Source organism: Xiphias gladius, chromosome 3 (assembly GCF_016859285.1).
Source record: "Xiphias gladius isolate SHS-SW01 ecotype Sanya breed wild chromosome 3, ASM1685928v1, whole genome shotgun sequence".
Lineage (NCBI taxonomy): Eukaryota > Metazoa > Chordata > Actinopteri > Istiophoriformes > Xiphiidae > Xiphias > Xiphias gladius.
The window spans coordinates 13,013,620-13,036,559 of record NC_053402.1 but is presented as its reverse complement, the minus strand read 5'-3'; the positions used below and the strand labels follow the sequence as shown (position 1 = coordinate 13,036,559).

The 22,940-nt window shown below is 41.8% G+C and overlaps 1 protein-coding gene across 1 annotated transcript in view; it reads right to left on the bottom strand.

Moving 5' to 3' along the window:
- Positions 1-1,148: 1,148 nt before the first annotated feature.
- fam20ca (FAM20C golgi associated secretory pathway kinase a) overlaps positions 1,149-22,940 on the bottom strand; it is a 39,754-nt gene continuing 17,962 nt past the window's right edge. Inside the window, exons 4-10 of the mRNA XM_040122788.1 lie at positions 8,619-8,711; positions 6,501-6,616; positions 5,334-5,514; positions 5,098-5,207; positions 4,882-4,963; positions 4,515-4,574; positions 1,149-3,982 (exon numbers count right to left, since the gene is read on the bottom strand). Of these exons, the coding sequence (XP_039978722.1) occupies positions 3,724-3,982; positions 4,515-4,574; positions 4,882-4,963; positions 5,098-5,207; positions 5,334-5,514; positions 6,501-6,616; positions 8,619-8,711 (901 nt within the window). The 3' untranslated portion in view covers positions 1,149-3,723. The remainder of the gene's footprint in view (positions 3,983-4,514; positions 4,575-4,881; positions 4,964-5,097; positions 5,208-5,333; positions 5,515-6,500; positions 6,617-8,618; positions 8,712-22,940) is intronic.

Here is a 22,940-nt window from a genome sequence, read left to right as displayed (position 1 = left end):
GTGCAGCAACATCGTAGACTGATAGCCCCCCCCCCCCTCTTTTTTTCTAAATTACATTACTTTTCTTTAGGTGTCTGATTTTAAACGTTCTCACAAGGCGAGGAGGCGGACAGCTTCATGTGGACAGCTTGTGACACTCTCGCGTCGGTGTCCTATGTCTGTAGCCTCTGTGTCCTTCAGTATAAGTGGACGTCAGGAGAGCTGGTCCAGACATCGCTTGAGAAATCAGATCATCGCACCGAGGCCCGGAGTGTGATTCACCCTTAACTCGGGACGACAAGCGGCGTCATCCCTGCTACAGCGACGTAAACCTCTCCACCAGGACCACGCGGCTTGAGCGCCACCTAGTGAGCTTTGCCCAGAACAGCTTCTCGTTCCTGAGCTCCACAGTCACAAATGTGGTCCCCTCGCTCCCTCTCCTGGGGAAACGTCAGTACACCAGAAACAAGGCATGCGGCATTTAAAAAGTTGCCCGTTGTTGAACATTGTTCAGACTATAACGGATTATATTTTACAGATAAACGGATTGTCATAAATAAAGAGCTGTAGTATATCTTCTCTCTTTTGAGCTCCTCTTGTGTCTCTGCCCCTGTTAAAAGGGCGACTAAGGGATGCGGAATGATGAGGCTATAAATACGATTTATCCATAAATAAAAACAAACCTTACAACCACCAGAGTGTTCTGATCGTCTTCGCCGCCTCCTTCGGGCTCCGTCCGTCGGCTCCCGAACGCCGCGGATGAGCGCAGCGCCGCTTCGGTCGCGCCGACAGCGCCGGCGTGGTGCTTTCAGCACCGCGGACAGCGCCTCGGCCTTCCTCCGCCACGAACCGACGGGCGTCCTGCAACTCGTCTGGCACCGCGGACAGCGCCCGGGCGGCCCTTTCCACGGACGGGGACAACGGCGTCGTCCCGCCCCAAGCACCGCGGACAGCGCCGCGGGCCGCCGAGCCGGTTTCATGACTAGCGTGCGGCCACGCGCTAAGCTAAGCATTTCTGTCTGGTGGAGCGAAACTGCAAGTTCTGCTAAACATTTCAAACACAGGTTCGGAGGCTCAGGCCTTTGGGGATGAAGAAATCGCTGCAGCTTTACTTTATGCCAGAAAGTATGTGAACCTTTAATGATCTTGACAGGTCCAATACTTTCGGGAGGCGACATCAAATTACAAGGATGTACATAGGTATATCTGGGGAAAGCATTACTTATTTACAATCCTTCATTGTTGCGCTTTGCAGTACTTTCAATTTCTTGGACCCACATCAAAGGGAAATCAGGGAGGTTGAGAAGATATATACTGCATTTATACTGACAAAGAGACTGGCAGCAAAGTGTCTTTACACAGGCTGATGCTCAAATCAGTTACAGAATAAAATGTAGTCTTGGCCTTTAGGAATAAAAGATGACAAAAAATGAATATTTGAGTGCTGTAATGACAAGTAACCATTGGCTTAACATGCAAAGTGCAGTTTGCGTAGGAGTGCATGTGGATCTGACTCAGCCTTAGTGGTTAGCAGCTGGAAGACATTCAGCTTTGAGCCTAATGGATGTACTTTGTGTGATATGTCAGATGAGAGACCTTGCTCATAGAGCAATCACAATCTGTAGCTATAGACCTGTGAAATCATAATTGGTATCTAATAAAAGTGAAAGGTTCGACTAACTTTCTCGCCTCTCAGTTCAATGTGTTTTTTTTTAGTGTTCAAAGACTGCATACCGTGTGATGCTTTCATTTTATGAGAAATATGTTTGTGTGTGTGTGTGTGTGATTGAGGCTGCCTATGTATTGTTCATGTATTTATGCTATTAAATGCTAACGGGTAAAGCTCATGGTGAAGGCTGGGTTCTCTCATGTTATTCTAAGGTTGCCCACTGGCTGGATGAGTTGTACAGATGTTAAATGTTTTTCACTCACCCTCGACCCCCTTTATTTTTGTATAGTGTATTGTTTTTCCTCAACCCTCAAACAAAGACACATATTCACCTCCACCCATACATAAAATCGAGAAGGGGAAGGCCCATACGCCTGCACCCACCTGCAGACAGAGAGTTTTGTCCTCACTTTAGTTTTTATTGCACACGTTAATTATTTAGTAAACAGATCTTCACAGTAACAATGCAATAGCAGAAAACAGAAGCAAATCACTGTGCGATGCAGCTTTTTAGGTCCTCAAACTATTTATAGGTATTTACACCGAGAATATGGAAATCCAAGAACTGTGCCCGAGGTTATCCCTGTGGTGGGACGAGGGATTTTAACTCCTTTATCACCCCCTAGGCAGACTTGAGCCTGGCTCCTACACTGTTTGTAGCTCTACGAACCCTGTCCGTACTGCCAACCCAAAAACATTCAAGTACTCCATTTCTGTCATTGCACAGGTACTGGGTTAGCCGATACACAGGACTCTTAGGAGGAAACTGAAAATTGCACTGGCACCACTTCAACAAATTACTGTCCCAAAATCAAACAGCTTAGTTGTTTTTCTATCAACTGAACATAAAAATAGTACCAAAAGGAATGTCAATTTAAATAGTAGACAAATTCTAAATATTCCCCAATGTATAAAGCAACATGAAGCAAAACCATAACCTAGAATTTCATCTTTTCACTCTTAGTAACACCCCAATAAATAGTCATTTGGACATGAAATCAAATAAAATCAAACAACATACAAACTTTAACATTTTGCATTGCATAATTGTAAATTATATCATAGCAGACAAGTCTAAATGTTTCAATTCTGCAGGTAGGGATGACAGTGCGTTTGAATGAACCGACATACCATTTAATAAGCACTAGCCGGCACATCCGTGTGGGCTCCAGTCTTTACATTTAGAGTCTTTTTGGTTTGGAAAACAATACTTTAGTGTTGTGCTGTTGTACTGCATGTAGCACAAGCAAAACCTTCAGGGGAGATGGTAAAGTGAAAAAAAGAAAGAAAAAAAAAGAGAGATAGTAAATTGGAATAAGGCAAAGTGAAGGTACTGTTTGATCTACAGTAAGAAATATACTTGAACTCAGATTTATGCTAAAGTAACATTTTCAACTGGTCTGTTTCAAGTATGTGCCAAGACAAAAAGCTTATGAAGATAGATAAACCGAACACACTAATAGGAAACCCTTTCTTTCTCCTGGTTGTAAGTTGCTTGTGCCAGTCCTGACTGAGATTTTCCGGCTGATGTAGTTGACTGCAGAAGGTGAAAGCTATATTTTCTAACATGTTTTACAGAATGATCAATATCTCGCAACTTCCACACACTTTCTTAACCTTTTTAATACACCGTGATAACTGATGAAGTTTATCGTCTGACCGTAAGATGCCCAGTCAGTGTAAGCTCTCATTTGGTTATGCATTAATATAATAAAACACATAAAACAAGCTGATACCCTCCATATGCAAAACAAACAGGACAAAATCAGAACACAGCAGTGGTTCCTTTATGTCTTATACAACATCTGGAAAAACAAAAATACATCTGTACCTAACAAATACTAAGCCTTCTGTGTGAGCACAGTCTTTCATTGTATCTGTGGACAGTTTCTTCTATAAACACACTTAAAAGCAGGTTCCATAGAGGCAATGATGGCAAGTCTTGGAATTCACTGAATTCAGCTTGATATCAGAAGTGAGATTTCTGGTCCAATCCCATTGGTCAGACATCCACAGACGTGGTCAACTGTCCATGTGTCATTGGTGGTCCCCGTCACCCTAGAGCCTCGCCCTCACTACCTGTGACCTGGGCTCCTGTGGGTGGCTGTGTCCCCAACCGAATCCTCCTCCACAACATTACTGTAGCCTTCTTTCTCTACGCAGCCTGCGAGGACCTGTAGCACCAGCCGGAGCCTGCGGTCCATGGCCTGGAGGTGGGGCTGGATGAGGACAGGGGACAGTCGATCACGCAGCAGGGACTCCTCCATCAGGGAGCTCAGCTGGTAGTCCTCTTTGGCCAGCAGCTGAAGACGCAGGTATGTGGACTTCTTCACCCTGGAAACATGGGAGAAAGGATAACCGAACAGGTTTTTCAAATTTAACTCTAGTATCAGGATAATTACTGTTTGCTGCATATATTCTAAAAACGAGAGCTACATTAATATATTTTAACATTTATCTGGAGTTCACACTTTTGATAAACAAAAGGGTTAATTCTTATAGGAGCATTCATTTCCTACAAATCCACCTTTAAGGCATATTTCCGTGACTAAGGTTGACATGTCTGAGTGTAGTGCAAGACAAAAGCTCGGGTCATGTCCAAAATGTAAAAGGTTTTATCCCCTGGGGAGGAGCATATTTTATGGTAATCTCCCCTTTAGATTTTGATACTTCTTGCGTACGAAAGGCCCGATGGTGACGATGGAGGAGCCGCCAGGAGTTGACCGAGTACATAATGACTTATCCTCTAAGATCCATGAACAGACACTGCACATTTGCAGTGTCGACATTGCGTCGTTAGCAGGACAAATAAACACCATCCTTGCAACGAAAGAGCTGGAAATTCACGGTTAACCTAAAGTCTGACCTGCAGCACTGGCTGAGGGGCACCAGGATGGACAGCTCATCGTGGGAGTGTTTTCCAAACCTACGAGGGTGGGGATAAAGATGAAAGGATGAATCGGGAATCATCACAAACAACACCATCACTCTATGTTGGACTTGGCTTTTTAGACAGCTGTTCAGACTATTGCTTCATTAGTTCTGATGAAGCTTCTTGGATGCGTTTCCTCTAGATCTCCAAAGCGTGAGAAATATTTAAAGTGAGCAATTAGATTTCAATTAATTAATTTACTTTCTAATTATTGCCTGAGTCATTGCAAGATGCCAGTGTATCAGACAGTGGATCAAACATTTACTGGTTGCTAAGACGGAAGCAGATGAATGTTTTTTACCCTCTTCCGTTGTCCAGGTGAATGATGAAAGTTTCGTTTCCAAACTTCTCAAAAGTTTCATAATGATGACGATCCATATTACCTGTACAACGAGAGAGGAAAATGGTGAAGATATATGATTCAGAGTAAGGACACTGTAGTTAATTAATTAGTTATCAAGAGAGACATAATAATACATTTATATGCAATGTCTCACCCAAACTCTTTTCCTCTTACCCATTAAGAAGTCAAAGATGGTCATGTCCATGATGTCCAGCAGTCGAGTGCCACGGTCATAGGGGGGCGTCTGTTTCACCTCGTCACAGTAATCTGGGTCCACTTCCCACCTGAGAATAGATGATTAGATAATTAGCAGAGACGAATCATTGTCTCGGAAGCCATGAAGTGTGTCCTGTGTCCTGAGTCTGTGCTGACAGATTCATGAATGCGGTTCACTAGTGTCTTTTCCTTACTCTGCTTTCTTGCGTTTGTGGTAGGAGCGTCTCCAGGGGTTTCTCCAGGTCTTGCGTTTGGCCAGGTTCAGGTCTGGCAGGAAGGCTGCCAGTGAGCCTTCAATCTGGTCTGGTTTCCCGCACAGAGCATGCTCAGTGGAGCAGTAGTAAGAGCATTCACCATAGAAGCAGACATTATTGGCTGAGGAGAGAAAAGAAAACTTACTGGTTTAGAAATGAAGTCAGGGAGGAAGAGCAAGAAGAGCTTTGACAATTCCACATGTGGCTGAATGCGAATGAGGAAGTAAACATGGGCAAAGAGAGGAGGAAATAACAACAGATATGAAGGGAAGGATAAGACGGTGAAAAGCCAGGATGGTGATGGTTTTAAAGTCTGAGGTTCAGGGTTCAACACGGGTCACGGAGGCAGGGATGTGAGAGCTGACCCAGCGAAGTTGTTACTCTTAGTCAAATAGAACCTGGGCATCCTTTATTAATGTATTCCTACTAAGATGATGTGAACACAGATCAAACTAGCTTCTCAAAGCATTTCATTTGAATTTTACATTTCCTTTCTTTAAATTGTTTAATCAAAGATTCGTAAAACCTTCCGTGTTTGTCCTCGATTTTCTTCAAACCAAATGACGTAATTTATCTTTGTATCTTTATAGTTTTAAAAACAGTTGCTTTAATGTTTAGCAATGACATCTTTGAGAAATTGTAAGCCTCTTCATTGTACCCTGGCAGCTACTCCTGTGACAAATGAATTCCTTGTATAGTCCACGTTTATTTGACACAATTAGCCTATAGTTTCCCCTGTCATTGTACTTAATGTCTTGATTTGCTTGACACAAATTAAGTTTATTCACCATTTATTAATTTTGTGTATTAAGTTATATGGTTATATAAAATCCCTTGTAATTCCTGCATTGTAGTGGTTTTGTGAATATCCTGACTTACAGTGCCACCCTGTGGTGACTTTTAGCTATGGCTTCATTTATTATCACACATATGCCATATTCTTGTCATTTTCATACAAGCAAACACATGTGCGCAACCCACTTTGTACATAACCCAGTTTACTTAAAGCAGGACTGTCTTACAAGTGGAGCTGGAACTGTCTTAATGGGATGAAACCAAGCAGCTACAACATTGTGCCAAACTGCAGAGGCTGGCAAGAGTCTCTACCTGGTGAGATGAAGAAGGTCCTCCACAGCTTCTTATCGCGTGTCACATCTCTGATCTCCCTCGTCATGTTGACAAGTCGTCCTGCCACCGGGGGCACTCGTCGGAAGTCAAGGATCCTTAAGCGGGAGCAAGCCCGAGAGACGGTCATATTATATAATATTTAAAACACAGTCATCAGGCTTTTTGCGGGAAAAAGATATTTTTTTACATAGAGGTTGGATTGAGAGATGAATGAACTAACTTGCACTGTTCATGTGAAACAATACCATTGGCAAGGATATCAATATTGCCATAGTTGCATATTGGAAGATCAATTCCAAATTTCACTGTCTAACATTATGTTTCCCACTTTATTTACCTCTGAACAGATGAAGCGACAAAGCACCTTCAGCCTCCAGCTCGTTCTCATATGCAGCAATGTACATTATCTGCATACATATTGTATGTCCATTATTGTCTAAACGGAGACAGCCCAAAGAAGAAGTGGGACATCAGAATCCTTTTCTTCACTGAAGAATAATATTTAGTTATTTCCCATCAAACTTGTCAGTACAGAACCTGATCTGTATGTTTTCAGCAGACAAGACGTATTAATAATTCGTCATCTTCTACAGAAGATAGTGTGATTGCTTGTGTGGTTGGCATCAAAAGCGGCATTTATTGACAATCAACAACTGCTCATAAGCAAAACAAGGAGATCAGTGCGTCTGTCTCACCGACACACATTCAAACATAGACAAATACAAAACTCTATGAACCACATCTACTTAATCATTATCTATTCTTACCCTCTGCTTATTAATTCTACTCCACCTGCTCTCGACTTGTTGTCCTCCCATTCTCTCGCTCCCTTTCTGCCTGCATCCGTTTCTCTCTCATTCTTTTCCTATGCTCCTATGTCAGAACACGATACCTCACCAGCCCCCGTTTGGCCCGTCTCACTGTATGTTTTCTGTCCAAATAACCCTGAGCAGTACGAGACTAAAGCTAAGCCTCCTGGGAGCAGGCAGACACACAGACAGACGGGCTGAGTGGATCAGAGTTGGCGAAACTTTAGCCTACAGAGGACAGCATTCAGGAGCTGCAAACTGCGCTGTCATGTTGGGCCCAGGCGACAAAGGGGCACCTGTGAGTGCGTGTGCATGTGCACGTGTGTGCGCGCGCGTGTTTGCGCGTTTGCCTGCGAGAGCACACCCAAGCATCTATTTGTCTGCACTCCGCCACCCCCTAAGACACAGGGAGTGCACAACAGATGGTAAGATAGTACACAGGCAAAGAACAGGGAGATTTAGAAGTAATTACTGGAAAGCTCCCCCTTCAAATCTTCAGGATATTTTAGTACATTTCATCAGAGCTGTCTAGAATTACAAAATCAAATAAAAGAAAGTTTTAGGAGAGCAAAAACATTCTTCTACTCCGCATTCCTTACTCAACATGAAGCCATAAACTAAGCATTGGTTCAGACGGGTATCCAGTGGCTGCTGCGGTCGAGCAACTGGACTATAATTCATAGGCAGCCCTGCATGGAGCACACAAACTAAAAACAAACTGCTCTTTAGGGCTATCACAGGCACCTCCCCCCAGCTCTAAAACTATGTCCCGGTGGTAATGGCGTGCCTGGGATTTCCTGTTTGGCTCCATTTTCCTGCCCACGCGAACACATGCCACTGGCCTCATCCAACAGAGAGTGAGAGTGCGTGTTTGTGTTATCATGTGTGAAGTAATTACCATGCCCACTGCGGACTTTAAGACGACCCGTAGTCCATTTATCATCCTCCCCCAGAATCCCAAACTATGATATTCGACACATCTTAGTTTGCCTCTCCGTTGGGAAGTTTGTTTTTTTAATTTGTCCTTGGAGTAAAAGGATCATGTGTAAATCAATAGACTCAGCCGCAAGTAGAGGAGATGTTCCCAGCCCCCTGTGTGTTATATAATCCCTCATGTACTTAATCCTATTCAAATGTTCACAGTTTAAGTCAATTATGGCGCACCTCTGGTTTATAATGAGGTTAAGGTGTCACTCTCTGTGTGAAGGAACATGTGTGACCTACCATTCTGAAAATTCACTCTCAGCACAATAGGTTTTTGGAGGAGAAAAAAACGGGTAAAACTCACCTGTCCAAGTGAAAAGCAGCAATCTCAGCGTTGTGCCTCTCAAAGTCGGAGAAGTAGAAGAAGTCTGGAGGGGTTTCCTGCTCCCGGGTCTGCCTGAAAGACAGTGGTTACGAGGAAATATTAAACATAACATCAGCAGGAAAATGTTTTTGTCAAAGCCATCCATTTCTTTTTAATGGGATTTCTCTGTACTCATATATTTTACATTTTTCTGTTTAGATAAGAAGAACAATAGGAAATATAATAATAATGAAGAGGAAGACCTATTGGAAAGCCCTCACATTTCTATATTCATATTCACCCTGAATTGAAAATTGGGGGCTGAAAGATGAGAAAGTTGAAAATGTGAGTTCACAAAAAAGTCCTAGAGCTCTTCCCTTGTACCATCCCTCTTGAGTACTGACTCATCAACAATATTGCCACAAAGACATCAAAAGGCAATTCAAAACAATATCTCTACACTGACCTTGATTTTTCAAATCAGACATCTTTTAATTTTAAGTACGCCATCATTTGATTTGAGACATTTCTGCTCCTGTCTATGCGAATCTCCTCAGCTTTCCTCAAATTCTTGTTTCCTGCAGCATGACACTCATCTCAGCGTCCCTTTCTAGGGCACAAACTGATGCATGAGACCAAAGCGTATGTGTGGACAGGGCTGCTGAAGGGAATCTGGAAGAGACTCTTGCTCACATCCCGCTGTTCCTCCCAGCAAACACAGACACGACCACACACACTTTGACACACATCCAGGAGATGTGAATCTCTGCCAACCAAGCCGTGGATCTGAGACAGGCACTGCGAGAAGCCTCTTTTTTGTCCGTCTTTCTCTCTGCTGCTCGTCTGGCAGCAGGACATTATCTCTCCACCTTCACACACACTTGTTTTCTCTTTTCACACACATGTTCGTGTAGACACACCTGACAATAACCTGCACTGTAACTGTTCTGCTTGCACACAGTCAGCTAAACCTCACACACACATGCACACACATACTCACACATGCTGCCACATGCTGTATCCACTCCCTCTCTGCCCTCCTTTATCATTCCTCCCCTCCTCCACTCCATTAGTGTGGATTGGACTTCAGGGTGGAGCGGTGCATTAAATAACATCTCTTCCTTTTCATTTACATGTCAGGGGAACCGTCGCTCACCAGTAAATCAATTGCTGCTATTGTGATCCCTCCTTTCCCACCCAGAATGAGGAGGGGGGGGGGTTCTTACTTTCAGGGTGCATGGCAGGGGATAAAAGATACCATGTAGTTGAAGAGGGAGTGGAATAAAAGGTGTCCTCATGAAATGGACAACTCAAAGCACCTGTGATGCATCTCATCATTCAAACATGCCATTATCAAGGCGCCTTATCATGTATAGATAATCAGGGCTGCTGAAAAGGCTCAGTGGACACAAAAAAGATGCTGAGTTCCAGCACTGAGATGTGAAATTTGTCTTCACATTTTTTCCCTGAGTTGTGCATAATCACAGCCTTTGCTTTAAAAAGTTGCTCCTCATGGAAAGTTAGCAAGAAAGAGAGAGACAGTCTAAAGCTGGATGTTGTTTCTCTCTCTGCAATCAACCAGGAAGTGCTTCTTCGCCTTCAGTTATTTGGTATAATGATTTATGACACACACTGTTTTTTTTTTCCCAAATTCACTTTTCACTCTGCAAAATGTCTAACATAAACCTGACTGACAGGCATTACAGGCTTTGGTTGCCATGGTCACCAACATGTAAAAATGCAATCTCCAGTCTGGGAGGAAGCTCCTTAGAATTTTGAATGTAGGCAATAGCAGGTTTGATGTGAAAAGCTGTAGCACGAACACGAATGCGAACACACACCCACACACACACACACACACACACACACACACACACACACACACACACACACACACACACACACACACACACACACACACACACACACACACACACACACACACACACATGCTTTGAAAAATCCCAAATCAGGGTTGTGTACACACACATCCCCTTTGTCAGTGACTGCACTTGATAATAAAAGCCTCTTTATCAGAAGGAGTGTGTGATTAGGCTCCAGCAAAGGTACTGTTTGTAGTTTAGCAGAATCTCTCTTTCTCTCTGTCTCTCTCTCTGTGTATGTGTGTGTGTGTGTGTGTGTGTGAGAAGTGATGAATCTGAACTGCATGCCTATGTGGACTCAGTTTGCGCTGACTTGGCAGTTTTAATGCTCTTTCATGAGCTTAGACCTGCACAGTGGAGGGTTATATTAGAGGAAGATGGGGGAGGAAGGGGGGCGAACACCACAACAGCTGTGGCCCAGGCTCTGCGTATGTACTCCTCTTTTCTTGCTATTTCTCTCCCTCTCACACAAACAGACATGCAAAGACACTACCGCACAGCCGGGACTGATGATGCGTGTTGGCGACAGAAAGAGGGCAGTAGAGACAAACTCAGCGAGAGGAAATCCACACGCTAACCACTTCCATGTCACCTTTTGGAGTGACGCCAATGAGAGCAGATAAGCAGCCCTCTTCACATGTGCACGCTGAATGAAGATGAAACAGTATGTAGTTTGTTTTTCCCAGCCGGGTGGCAAGAGTTAGGTTAAAAGGACAGCAATAATCAGGCACTGTTCAACCACTACCCAGGGAAAAAGGGGCCAAAGCTGCAGTGAGAAGCAGAAGAAAAAAGGCCATACAATACCTACTCCCACTGATCTAGTGCTGTGATGACATCTAGCTACTGACCCAACGCATAGAATGAGAGAGAGAGAGAGGGAGAGACCATACAGGAGATCTGTCATCTATTAGTAATCCACAGCAGATTTTAGCACCCCGCTGACAGGCTTCTTTGTCTCTGTCTGACCTCTGTCCTGTTGGTGTGTGTGTGTGTGTGTGTGTGTGTGTGTGTGTGTGTGTGTGTGTGTGTGTGTGTGTGTGCGTGCGTGTGCATTTGCGTGTGCGTGTGCGTGGCTGAGAAGACATGGGGAGTGCTATGCGGTCTGGCTATATGCAACTGCAACTCATTCATGCACACAAACAATTACAAAGATCTTAAGCACAGAATGTTATCTATCAGGCTTCAAAAACCTCATGGAAGAGCCGTTTTTGTGTGTGTGTGTGTGTGTGTGTGTGTGGTTACAAAATTACAAAGTGTTTATTAAATGACATACAGTAAATGGATCGCACAGAGAGCTTAATTTGATCGACACAGTTGCTCGTGTTTGCTAATGGTAATAAAAAGAAGAAAAAGAACGAGGGAAAATGTTTTTCAGCCGCTGGCAGCGTAAATATTTGTTGTCTGAGCTTAATGTTTTGATGCGGCTGCTTTTCGAATAGATGACAGATGAGCAATTTGAAGCCTTTTTAACTCTGATCAGTATTTTAAAAGTTTAGAGCATGCCTTGACTTTACCTTTTATATTTTTGCCTTTACCCATACACACACACTAACATTACGCCACCTTCACGTCATGTGGGATGGATGGTAGAGATGGCCCAGAATATAAAAATATAACATCATACTCATTAAATTTGGGTTTAATGACACTGAATAATGGCCATTGGCTGATGCATTCATATGTCTTTAGTTTTCACTAAACCTGCCAAGTCCCAGTGGTGATTACAACTTGGATGTCGGCATGAACGGTATTTAAAAGTTGGAAAATCATAATTACGATAACCCTTTTATGTCATGAATGCAGCGTTAGCCTAGCTCTCTCGTTTAGTCAGACATAATGAGCCACAGACCTGCAATCAATCCCATCAGCCATGTAAATGGGTGTAACTAACAGGACAGCGGGTTGCCAAGCGTGCTCTGATGCGTCCTTTGGGCTTACCTTATTCTGAGTCGTAACAAGCCAAATTTATTGAATCCTCTGAACAACATATGGCATTTTAGTGGTCAAAGCATACCGGTAAAAAGTCACAGGGCTACAATACACGAATAACAAGAGGAGAATATTTGCATGTGGGTTTTGGCTCCTGGAAATCTGGTTTTCCATATGTAGAGAGAGAAAAGGATAAAAGGAGACTCAAGAATATTAGACCCTGCTTTGTGCTTTCTAACCTGCTTTGATTTACCAATTCTATTTCATTTCCGTGCAGCCAAATGAAATTACCTCTCACCAGTCTGACCCTACTTAACACCAATTATCAAGCATCCAGCAGTTTCTCGCCTCTGTTCCTCCACTCCTTTCTTCTTCTTCCACTTACTTCTTGTCCACGTATAAATCTCATCTCTGTCCGTACTCCCCTTGCTCTTCTCTTCCCTAACCGATTTTTCCCATCAACCACCTCCTTCTTTTTTCCTCCTCACCACTTTTTTCATCACGGCACAACAAAGACAACAGGCTGATGTTTTACAAACAAATTTTACCACAGGGTATACCCTTTTCCACCCCTATTGACATTGATTACTATATGTTTTAAAATGAGTTATGCCTTATCTGCTGTGAAATAGTCTGCTTTTTTTTGTGTATGAGGGTTTTGGAAAAATGCAAGCGATTAGTGTGATGTATTCAGGACACTCGGGGATGAATGGCATCTTGTAGAGTAACTCGCAACACCCTTCAAGGGGACATACAGGTTGGAGGAGGATGGAGCCAGATAAAAGATTGTGAGATAAAACCTGTTCAGTCTGATGATTTGTGTCATAGGATGCTTGTCTGTCAGCAGCACTACACACAGAAGTATCAGAGAGAACACGGGCGGAGACTGGCAAGTCGCTGTGTGTGTCTGTGCTTTTGTTTACATCTGCAAAAATAAGCAAACTGTATGTGTATAAATACATTTTGTGTGTATTTCTGAATCTGTGTCTGCTTATTTCTCTTTAGTTTCCTCCACGCATGCCGCTTCTTTGCTTCCTCCAGCTTCCGTATAGGAGAAGAATCTAAGAACCGACCCAAGGGCCCTGAGGAAGCCGTCTAGATTGAATTTCAAATCAATGTTACACAAGTTGTGTTCTAGTCTCAGCTATTTTCGACACACAGGGTGAGACACTGCCAAGAGGGAAATGCAAGTTATCTGCATGTGTGGGAAGCTGTATGTGCGATCTTATCACAAGAATGCTGGTAAAGAAGACTTTACTTCAAGAAGAATGATGATGGCCTAAGTCAGTGCTTCAAGTTATCAGAGACTCATGAGGTGGGAGAAAGTGTAAAATTAACATGAAAACTGAGCAAGATTATCAGTGATCAGCTCTCTGCTACATGAAGTATTCAGTGCATGCAACTTTAGATTTGTAGATATCTACTGATTGATCGTTTATCAGAGTAGCGCGCCCTGGGGATTCATGATGTTTCATTAATGATCGGCATTACAAAAATGAGTCATTGCAGCACTGCACAAAAGTGCAGCACATGAGGTTATAAATTTTGTCCCACTATGAAGGTAATACATTACACATTAAACATCCTGCTGGTACGGATATGTCCTTCACAGAGAAGAAACTGTTAATTATTAGTCTGGCATAGCCGAACCTCCACAGCGCTTTGTCAGCGCCGGAGAATGGTCTGGCTGCACCCATTATCATTCTGCTATGGGGGAAAAAACACTATGGCTTGTCTGTATTCCTTTAAACCAATTCCAATTGTCTTGGGTGGTGCTAAGCCCGGGATCCGGCGACGGTGTCCCTGAAAAATTGTGTCTGCTGGGAACTTGTTTTGGTGGAACATTTGCACGTGGGAGGGCAATCGCTGTCACCAGGAAACGCTACGAAAAACAGTAAAAGAGGGATGTCAACTGTGTGATTGCACAATCCAAATCTTCCTCAAAACCTACCATTTTCAGTGTGTAGGTTAGTAGCTCGGAGGTTGTTGTTGTTGTTTCCCGTAGCGGAGGTGAGTCTGAAAACGGTAACAGGCCGGAAGCAGAGGGCGAGGAGAATGTCGAAAGAGACACGCGGCCAATGGCAGGCTTATACCCACAGCCTACATTCAGAGGGTCAGACTAGGTAACTATTAACTGTACAGGACTGTACAAAAAGTCACAATTTAAAGTTCATCATTGTAGACATGTTTTTTTATATTCAGTGTTTCTCATCAACATGGTCAGTTCATCCATCAAGCCTTAGAAACATGTTGAATGAACTTCCCACTACATAATTATTTGCATAGTCTTTTTAAAGTTTATACACCTGCACTGAATACCACATTAATTTGCAGTTTGTTTTTCTCCTGTTTTATTGGTGCACTGGTCCCTTTCATTGTCACTGACTGTCAATATTCATGACCATCCTCTGCAGTCGGCAAAAATGTAGATCATGTCACCTTATCCTCACTTACAAGATATGCACTTAGGGTATGTTACAAAGTTTATGAGTGACAGAGAAAGTAACAACGTGTCAAAGGTTATCGTAACCCCTTTAACCTAACTTTCTCCTTTAAGACATACGGTGTTCTTTTCTCTATTTTACAGTTATCTCATTCAGTTTATCTAAATTATTCCTCCTTTCCCAATTACCCACAGTTCCATCACTCTTTCTGGGCTGCCTGAGCTTCTCTTCATAATAATAGCTGCAGGCACAAACTGAGGCCTTGAATTTGGAGTCTAAATGGACGGATTTGAGGGAAGCTGCATAGCTGTGGGCTAGGTCACTATCTGTGACCACCAGAGCTCTCTGGCAACCCTTGAGATAGATGAAAGAAAACCTCAGAACTAGTGTGTATTGTGTGTGTGTGTTTGTGTGTGTGTGTGTGTGTGTGTGTGTGTGTGTGTGTGTGTGTGTGTGTGTGTGTGTGTGTGTGTGTGTGGTTGAGTCATCATTGAGAGTCAGAGTGAGAGAGAATGTGCCTATCCAACTGTCTCATCTGGCCAGATGGCTGGCAGTCCCTGTCTGTATATGTCAGGGATCAGGACATGGCTTCTGGGTCTGCAAAGCTCTGCTGTTGTCTAACTACCCTCTGTGTATGTGGTTTTACAAGACAGACTACACAGGGTGCTGGATTGAAAACACACAAAATAGTATATGACTACTGAAAGGCTGGGGATCAGTGAATAAAACTTGCGCTCAACTTCAATAAATAAAATATAAGAAATATATGAATATAAAACTTCTAATCAAAATCTGATTGTCAGTGACTGAAAAGCTTTTATTGCCCTGAGACACATTAGGTACATTAAAAGTAAAGTACTTCATATATAGAAAAGAGTTTTGTTGTAATCCCGGCCCACAATTTCTCCTCTCTCTAAAACGAGTGAAAGAGCAAGCCGTCATTTCCAATACATGGCGGACAGCTCTCTCTTTTAGGGGGAGATATAAAATGAACATTTCTTCCTTGCTTCAAATTTTCGATAAGTAAAAAAACACTGTTACTGGGCTTTAAATACTTTTTTTTTAGGAGGCCCAGGTATTGAAAGACGCAGCGAGTCATGCCATCGTCTACACACCCACCCACACAAGTGTTGAGTGGATGTTAAATCTCAACTTAAATATCATTGTGTAAACTGAGCATCATGTAGTCTGGCGTTGGGAGGCTATTACGAAGTGTCTGCGATGACAATGTGGATGAAAAGAGTCGACGTGAAGTGCATTTGACTGAATGGTTGTCTTAGTTTTAGACCTGAGGTTGTGTTCAATGTTCATTAATGTTGCCAAGAATCTCAATTCCTTCTTCTCAGTATCTACTCTGCTCTACATTACTCTTAGAGCTATTTCTAAAATTGCTGTGAATTTATTTATTTATTTATGTTTTGCTTGCCTTAATTGACTGTCTTGACAGTCAGTTTTATTCCCCGGGCCTTAACGATCCATAGAGCACAGTGTTTAAAGACCTGAAATCGACATGAAGACCTGATGCAAAGCTGCAGAATTATATCTGGGTTTCGGGATCCCTTCCCTACAATCATCTTAACGGGTTCCCCGCGCTGCGCGTGCACCTGCAATATTTATGAGAAAAAATGTAAATCTTATTAGTATCAGCGCGTATTTATCGTTTTCACAAAGCCACATTTTGGTGAACGCATCAGCGCTCTCCATGTCAAAATAAGTGTTGTGCTTGTTACTCGATAAGCACATTCACTGGTGGCTTTCAGTAAGAACTGCTACCAAATGGCAGCTTTCTGATATCAATAGACTAAATGTTTGATGACTGAACTGCTTTTCAATTGCATTTCACTCACTCAGAATAATCAGAAAATAAGCCTTAGTACAGTTTGTGTGACATAACCACAGCTTAACATCAGAAAGACTTTCTTTTTCACAGCAACAGATGTTGGAGAAGCAACCTATTATTTTAGTCAGGCTAATTATTAAAATTGACGTGTTTTCCTTTTGAAGATAGACTGATTGTATCATTTGCACCATGAATATTTTACACTTTTAACATTACAGGTATTTTCACAGCATCAGAAAACAATATCCTGGATCTTCTTAGTGTCTGGGGATTTATATGTATTAAAAGAAATGTAATTTTCCTCTCCTATCTTTGTCATACTGGATATAGAATGTCAGTGAGTTGTCTGCCATCAGGCTGTTGTACTTTGTTGAAAGCATTATTTTTTTGTGAAAAAACAGACTTCTTTGGGGTTTCCCTGTGGCCTTTTGGTTTAAAACTTGGAACAAACTGGAAAACTAGCTGAAACCTACAAAGACACATAAAGATTATTTTTTACACCAACACCTTTTTCCCTCTTTGACAGTCAGGAAGGGGATTAAGACAGTAAATAGACTAGACGACGCACTAAATGACTGCTCAGTAACAACTGGAGCTTTAGAGGTAGACCCCCATGCAAATCCGACAAGAACGCAACAAAAACAAAAGTGTTGTGTGTTCCTTTACCAAAACAAACGGGTGGAAACTGGCAGCTTGCACTTTTTATATGCAGTGCAATTTGCACTGAAAAGGCAAAAAAAAGAGGTAAAAAGCATAAGTTTGGCCAAGATCATTAATGGAGAACTAGCGGCAATGCAGACTTTATAGCCTATAGAAGGAAAGTGAGTGAATTTTGTTAAACGAAACTATGTTCAAGTTACGTGACACTATTTTTTTTTAGCTGTATTTCTCCCTTAAGTGACACAGAAGTGACATCATCGATCAGCGATGCGAGTCGCAAATATCAAACATGGTTATAAAAATCTTTATGAGGACGACTGGCGGAGACTGGTCCAACTTGGTGTGATGAATTGTCACATCCAAATCACACTCATCATTGGCTCAGCAGTCTCAATGTGTGTCCCCGCCTCAAGGCACCGACCAAGAACTATAATGGGGTTCAAGTCTGTCCAGGGACTTTTGTTGCACTGTCACATGTAATTTCACATCTCTCTTCCCTCATTTCCTGGCATCTCTCCGCTAAAGCATAAAAATGACCAGTTGGGCTGAGAATTGCCTGGTCCTGATCTCTTTTACAGATTCATAGACAAACACTGAAACCCCCCCAAGAAGTCCCCCATACTACAATGTAACAAACTAATTGTAAAATTTACACACATTCTATGAAATTGAAAATACACTCAGAATTGATTAAAGGGAAATCAGTTCTGCACCTCTCTTTAACATGCGTGACGTGGTGAAAAAGCTATGCAAATACACAGAAAGGAATGATTAAATACAGAGTGGGTTTTGATGGTGCAGTGGGAGTGAAGTGCATTTACTGTAGGTTCATACAGTATACTGGAATATTACTGCTGTTTTTCATGTATGCGCTGTACGTTGTGTGAGTGTTCACTGAGGGGATTATATATTCTCATGTACTTGAAGGATGGGACAGATCTTTATGCTTACAGTTTCCCTTTTTGTTGTCTCTCTCCCTCTCTCCCACACCATCACCCACAACAACAAATTGCACATCTGTTTATCCTCAACAATCAGGAGTGTTCCAGCAACATAGAGCCACACTTCGTCATATTTACATATCCATCCGCAGAGGATTAACCCTTTTCAATAGCACGAGGGTGAGGCAATCCTTCACAGGATGCGCAATTCATGACAGGCACAGAATATGAACTATGAATTATGCAGAACAAACACAGACATCAAGGGTATTCTTGGGTCAACAGTGGTTAGATGTCAAAATGCACAATGCACTTGGGGATGTTTAGAACAATAAGCTTCTCTTAAAGCTTTCCGCAGTATATTTTTCTACATAAACACCAAAGTTGCATGTTGAGCACTAGTTTTTAATTCCAGCCACCTGTCCCAAAAAAGTCGCAGGACTTTGACAGCTATACCAAACTGTCCATGCGTACTAGGCAATCCACCATGAAATGAGATATGGAAAAGATTCACGGGGAATGTCAGAGTGATGTGGATTGTCGTTTCCCTCCGCACCATCACGAGTTACACACCTAACCACCTGAAAGACTGTCAAAAAGAGCATTCTTTATGTAGAAGAAGGAACTAATACACAGGAACAGGGGAACACAGTCCCTCTACGATATTTTTCCAGAGGGAAATTCCTCCAGACAGCCTCGACCAGTTGTCATTATCCCTCACAGCTTCCGAAGTTGTGAAAGAAGGAGGGAGGTGAGGATAGGGAGGGATTAAAGCTTCAAAGAACCAAAAGCCTGATTCAAACTGAATAATGTGGGAAAAAGTAAAAGATGGCATCCACCTTAACACCTCTGGTCTTAGAAGGGCAACAAAAGATCAACAAAGTCCGCAAAGGCCAACATTACCACCATAATGAAAACAAACTGGATAGCTCACAGCCTGTTGGGATCAATAGAGATTTTAAGAGCTTTCCTTGTATGTGTCTGTGTGTGCGAGTTTTTGTGTCTGCCTGCACACAAAATCAATGGGCATTACCATGAGTCTTCAACTCACAGGGACTGAGTAACAAGCTCTGGTATTCAGCACGACATGTAAGCTGAAACTGATGAGCGGAGGTGAAAACAATCCTGGTCTGAGAGTGTCAGTAAACTGCAGAAACTGCAGGGTTAGCGGAAAGTAGTCTCTCCACTTGACTGAGGAGCATTTTGGGAAAGATACAGAAAGTGGCCACAATTCTGTGTACCTTCTCACAGTCTGAATTCCCTCATTCCCTCTAATCGTTCTCTGCATTTGACTGTGATGTGAAACATGATGGGTAAATAAAAGGGTTGATGCTGCCATGTCTTAAGCTTGAACATATACATTTAATTGGAAAGTTCGTCACAGCTGGAGCAATTCTATGTTTTACAATTGTTGCATGTTTTCTCATAGTCATAAAATAAATCTGAGGATATAAACGCCTACAAGAAATCTCTGACTATTGTGAAAATACAATAATGTTCTCCCCTTGGTGTAAAATTCAAAGCAGATTCCCAGAGTGGAAACTGGCAGATGACTGGGCCAGAATGACACTGAATTACCCGCCATATAAATCATGCTTTTTTGAATGGAGAATTTTTTTAGTGAGAGGCTCTGCATACTGGTCCATTCTCAACACTAGCCTGCAGTGCAGACCAGTAAGAATTTATTTGATTATCGCTAAGTAGTTGCTTAACAGCAAACACCAATTAGAGCAAATTATGTTAAATCCTGGCAAGCATTAATTTTCCAGACCCGGTGCCCCAACATACGCGTGTAAGCGCGTTCACGCGCGCGCGCACACACACACACACACACAGTCACCACTCTTATCTAGGACATGGAGTGTGTCTGTATGGTTTGAGCTGAGAGAAGTTAATTCTTTCGATGTCCACTTTTTTTGCCCATCTGTGGTGGTGAATATTGTGAGGTGCCTCATCCAAAACAATCCTATTATCTTGACACACACATTATCTCTCTCTGTTCTATTGCATAAGTCTTTGAAAAACTAATTTATGATCGATTGTCATATTATTAGGTGCAATATCTTATCACCTTTTCAATCTGGCTTTCGATAAAATCATTCAACAATTAATGCTTTGTTAAAACTTACAAATTATATTTTTCCTGCTTTTAATGAAAGTATTTTAACAGCTGCAATTTTCATTGACTTGACCAAGGCTTTTGATCCATCTGATCACTACCCTCTTTTAGATTAACTTCACTGGGTTCCTCTGTCACATAATGCGTTACTTGGTTCAATTCCTATTTTCGTAACAGAAAACAGTGTGTTGTTATACAAGGAAGAAAATCTAATACATTAGTACAGCAATGAGGCGTGGCTCAAGGCTCAACTCTTGGTCCACTTCTTTTTTTTTGCTTTATATGGACGATATGGTAATATACACATCTAAAACTAATTTAGTACAGATTGAGTCAGCTCTGCAGTCTGATTTTACTACCCTACAACACTGGCTTGCAGCTAATAAATCCTTACTCAATAAAACTAAATCACATACTGTGATTTTTGGAACTTACCAAAAACATTAAATACAATTCTAAAGCATGTGTTATTGCCTGTCTTGATGGTATGCCCCTGCAAAGAGTTTAACACACCAAATACCGGGGCCTATGGCTTGACTCTGAACTCTCTTTTAAATGTCATATTGATTATATAGTGAATAAACTTAACCTCAGTATTGGTGTTCTTTCCCGCTCCAGAAACAGTTTTTCATTTACTGTTAAAAAGAAGCTTGCGTTGAAACTCATTTTACAAATATTGAATTATGCTGATGTTGTATATTAGGCTGCATCTAAAATTAATCTTCTTCCTCTAAATGTAGTTTATAATAGACTATTCACGTGTTCTTGGCTGTGCTTTGATAAGTCATCATTGTACAATGTATGAAACTCTTAATTTGCCCTCTGCCATCATAAGAAGACAACAACACTTCCTCCAGTTTATTTTCAAATATATACCTTTCAATTACCCTCACTATATAAAAATGTTTATGGAACTTTTCTCCTCTAATTATTGATTGAGACACTCAATACAGCTCTTTTTTCTGTTCTTGCAGTCTCTAAATCAATAGCTAAGAAACCCTTTATGTTTCAAACTCCCGCTGATTTAAATAATCTACCTGTAAATATTTGGCCCATATCATCTTTCCACTTAATACCCTGTCTTCTTATTATAGGATCAGTTTTACATGTCCATGATAATACCTCTATACTTATGTTTTATAACTTTATTATTTAATGCTATCACTGACATTAATACTTTTTTATAATCTATGATTGAATGATCAATTTTTATGCTCTGCTTAGAATATAATATTGTTTGACATTTATTGTTTTTTTTTTTTCAATCTTGTTATTTCAGGGTTATTCCTGATAAAGAGTTTCAACTAATTTCTCTGCCACACAAATACACGCACACACACAGACACACACACATACACACACACACTATATATATATAAAATCATGTTTAATATCACTTGTTGCAGCTGCTAGAGATCTTTCCCTCTCCCACAATGATCATCCTATCTCTCTTACATGGCAGTGTCCAGCCATGTAAGACCACAATTACATCTTCATCACTTTCCCTGTCTTTCTTCTCCCTCCTCCTCCTCCCTCTGATTTCCTTTTCCTGAAGGATACCGTGGCTGCTGGCCCAACTGTGTTTACTTAAACTGAACCCTGGACGCACCACAAAAGCAGATAGAGACCTTCCGATGCAAACACGTACACAAACACACAAACACACACACACACACACACACACACACACACACACACACACACACACACACACACACACACACACACACACACACACGCATGCATGCATGCACACAGCAGCAGATCCACAAAGTAACATGGTGGCAATTTATTTTTGACTATCTCTGAAGACTTTAATCCTTAACAAGCCAGAACGGCTTGAGAGGCTTGGTACCATTTTCCACTAATTAGTTCAGTGTGAGGCTTGTTAAAATGCCATATTCAAGCAGCATATGACTGATGATAGAATAGTGTTTGATTTAGTATCGCTGTCTTTTTTTATGCTCCCTAATGAATGTGTTTATTAATTACCTGAGAAGCTTTGGGGTAGTCACAACAACCTGTTCTTTAAGTTACAAGCTCCTGCAGTTCATCCACTACTACGCTCAGCTCGGAGAAGGAACAGCTCAATTTTAGCGGGCTGTCAGTTATTTTCAACGCCATTTTTCTTCACTGTCCAAAAATGGATTGCACACCACCGAGTGCAACCTAACTACATAAAACTCAAAACTTCGATACCTCGACCAAAGAAAGCAATCAAAACAGTCTTTCCAGAAAGCTGTTTTACGCGTGAGGCCCCCGAATCGAGGCATGGGTGTTTGTTCTTCTTTTCTCCCTCAGCTGAACTTTGCTATTTAAACCTGTCAACAGTCTTGTTGTGCTTGATGGTTTGTGGTCAGATGCCAGTTCCTAAATAGAAACCATCTATCAGAGGCTAAGTGGTGGATGAGAGATGTCATTGTGGTCATGAGTGGGTGACAGCGGTGAAGAAGGAAGTGGTGAAACCACTGAAAAAACAGTTCCAGGGGTTGCATTTATCCTTGCG